The sequence below is a fragment of the Wyeomyia smithii genome, chromosome 2 (assembly GCF_029784165.1).
Source record: "Wyeomyia smithii strain HCP4-BCI-WySm-NY-G18 chromosome 2, ASM2978416v1, whole genome shotgun sequence".
Classification (NCBI taxonomy): domain Eukaryota; kingdom Metazoa; phylum Arthropoda; class Insecta; order Diptera; family Culicidae; genus Wyeomyia; species Wyeomyia smithii.
Genome location: NC_073695.1, coordinates 119143569 through 119144885, shown reverse-complemented (window position 1 = coordinate 119144885; position 1317 = coordinate 119143569). Strand labels below are relative to the sequence as shown.

At 37.0% G+C, this 1317-nt stretch overlaps 1 protein-coding gene across 1 annotated transcript; it reads right to left on the bottom strand.

The window, feature by feature from the left end:
* Positions 1–238: 238 nt before the first annotated feature.
* Positions 239–873, bottom strand: LOC129722862 (lysozyme-like). Its single transcript, XM_055676666.1, has 2 exons — positions 534–873; positions 239–472 (listed from the first exon to the last, which is right to left on the bottom strand). Exons 1-2 carry the CDS (start codon positions 835–837, stop codon positions 339–341), a joined length of 438 nt encoding a protein of 145 aa, XP_055532641.1. The 5' UTR covers positions 838–873; the 3' UTR covers positions 239–338.
* Positions 874–1317: the final 444 nt, after the last annotated feature.

Sequence of the window (1317 nt, the reverse complement as noted above, 5' to 3'; positions counted from 1 at the left end):
ATGATGTAACTTTACTTAGAGAAATCCGTTTTCCTGATAGATATCAGCTTCATCAAAGGTTGAGTTTTATTATGCATGTGTATACATTGTTTCGTTGATGAAATGAGAAAAACATTGCTAATACTCTCAAGTTAAGAGTCTACTGGAGATAGCTCCTAAGGTTTTAACCAAATAATCCTTATGCTGTATAACTTAGAATCAAACGGACACATTTCAAATATTATGATTCAAAAACAGATTTTTTATAATTGCAGAAGATTTATTTCAATCGATTTAGTTTCATCGAATCACATGTCATATTCTTTTTCTCCAAAATTGTACGCCAAGGTTTCGTGTATTTACATGCATGATGACAGATCTTTCACTCCACTGCGACACTTGGCCTTCCAACCTTCCCAAGCCGTATACCCATGTCGAGCAAGTACTTTTTTGGCACAGGCTACCGCTTTCGAAATATCATTCTTAAGAAATTCTGAAAATATGAACCCAAATTCATGAAAAAGTGCCTAATTCTGTGGTATCTGTGCACTTACCGGAACAAGCAGTTCTGCAATCGTCACTACGCGAAACGTATCCAGGAGTGGTGCACCAGTACATGTTGTTGATTTGAAACAAACCGTAATCGGTTGAACCATTTCGGTTTTTATGCGTTTTGGACGTGTTCAAAGAACTTTCAGCGGCAGCCAGACAGACAAAATTATTCGTTTTAGATCTATCGAAACCGTAGGTCCGATGCAGTAGCCGGGCTAATTCACATTCGGTAAATTGTTTGGCCTGCACATTTTGCAATATTGTACACCCTACTGCAAACGCCAACACCAAAACTAAGTGTTTCATTCTGTTACTCTTACGTATTGACAATTATCAGAGGGAAATAATGACTTTTTATAGGGAAATTTTAATGGAATATTGTTTGAACATATTTTTTCCCCAAAGCCTTTTATCTGGTACGGCACAATACTGTTTAAACATGTGCCATCAAACGCTTATGCATATTTGATATGGAATAAATGGTAACCGCTGTTCGATAATTTATTCGAATTGACTTCACATTGATCTAGTCTACCTGCATAATCAAACAAAAAAAAAGAACGAAACAGTTTTGGCTATACGTACAATGTAGGCCCACAGGTGTTGATTTGTTAATTGCACTAAACGACCGGTCATTAGGCCGATCAAAAAATATTCAATTTAAGCTTTTAACATTATGTACAGTATTTTAGCAAACATGCCACGCCGATTGCATTCTCCCAGTTCCTCTTATAAATACGCCATTGTCACATACATCGTCGAGTATCGTCTTAAGCACCCGCCGTT

Coding starts and splice junctions, on each gene's coding strand:
- LOC129722862 (XM_055676666.1), bottom strand. CDS start 837: ATGAAACACTTAGTTTTGGTGTTGGCGTTTGCAGTAGGGTGTACAATA. Junction 473..533: donor TTGCAGAACTGCTTGTTCCG/GTAAGTGCACAG, acceptor TCATATTTTCAG/AATTTCTTAAGAATGATATT.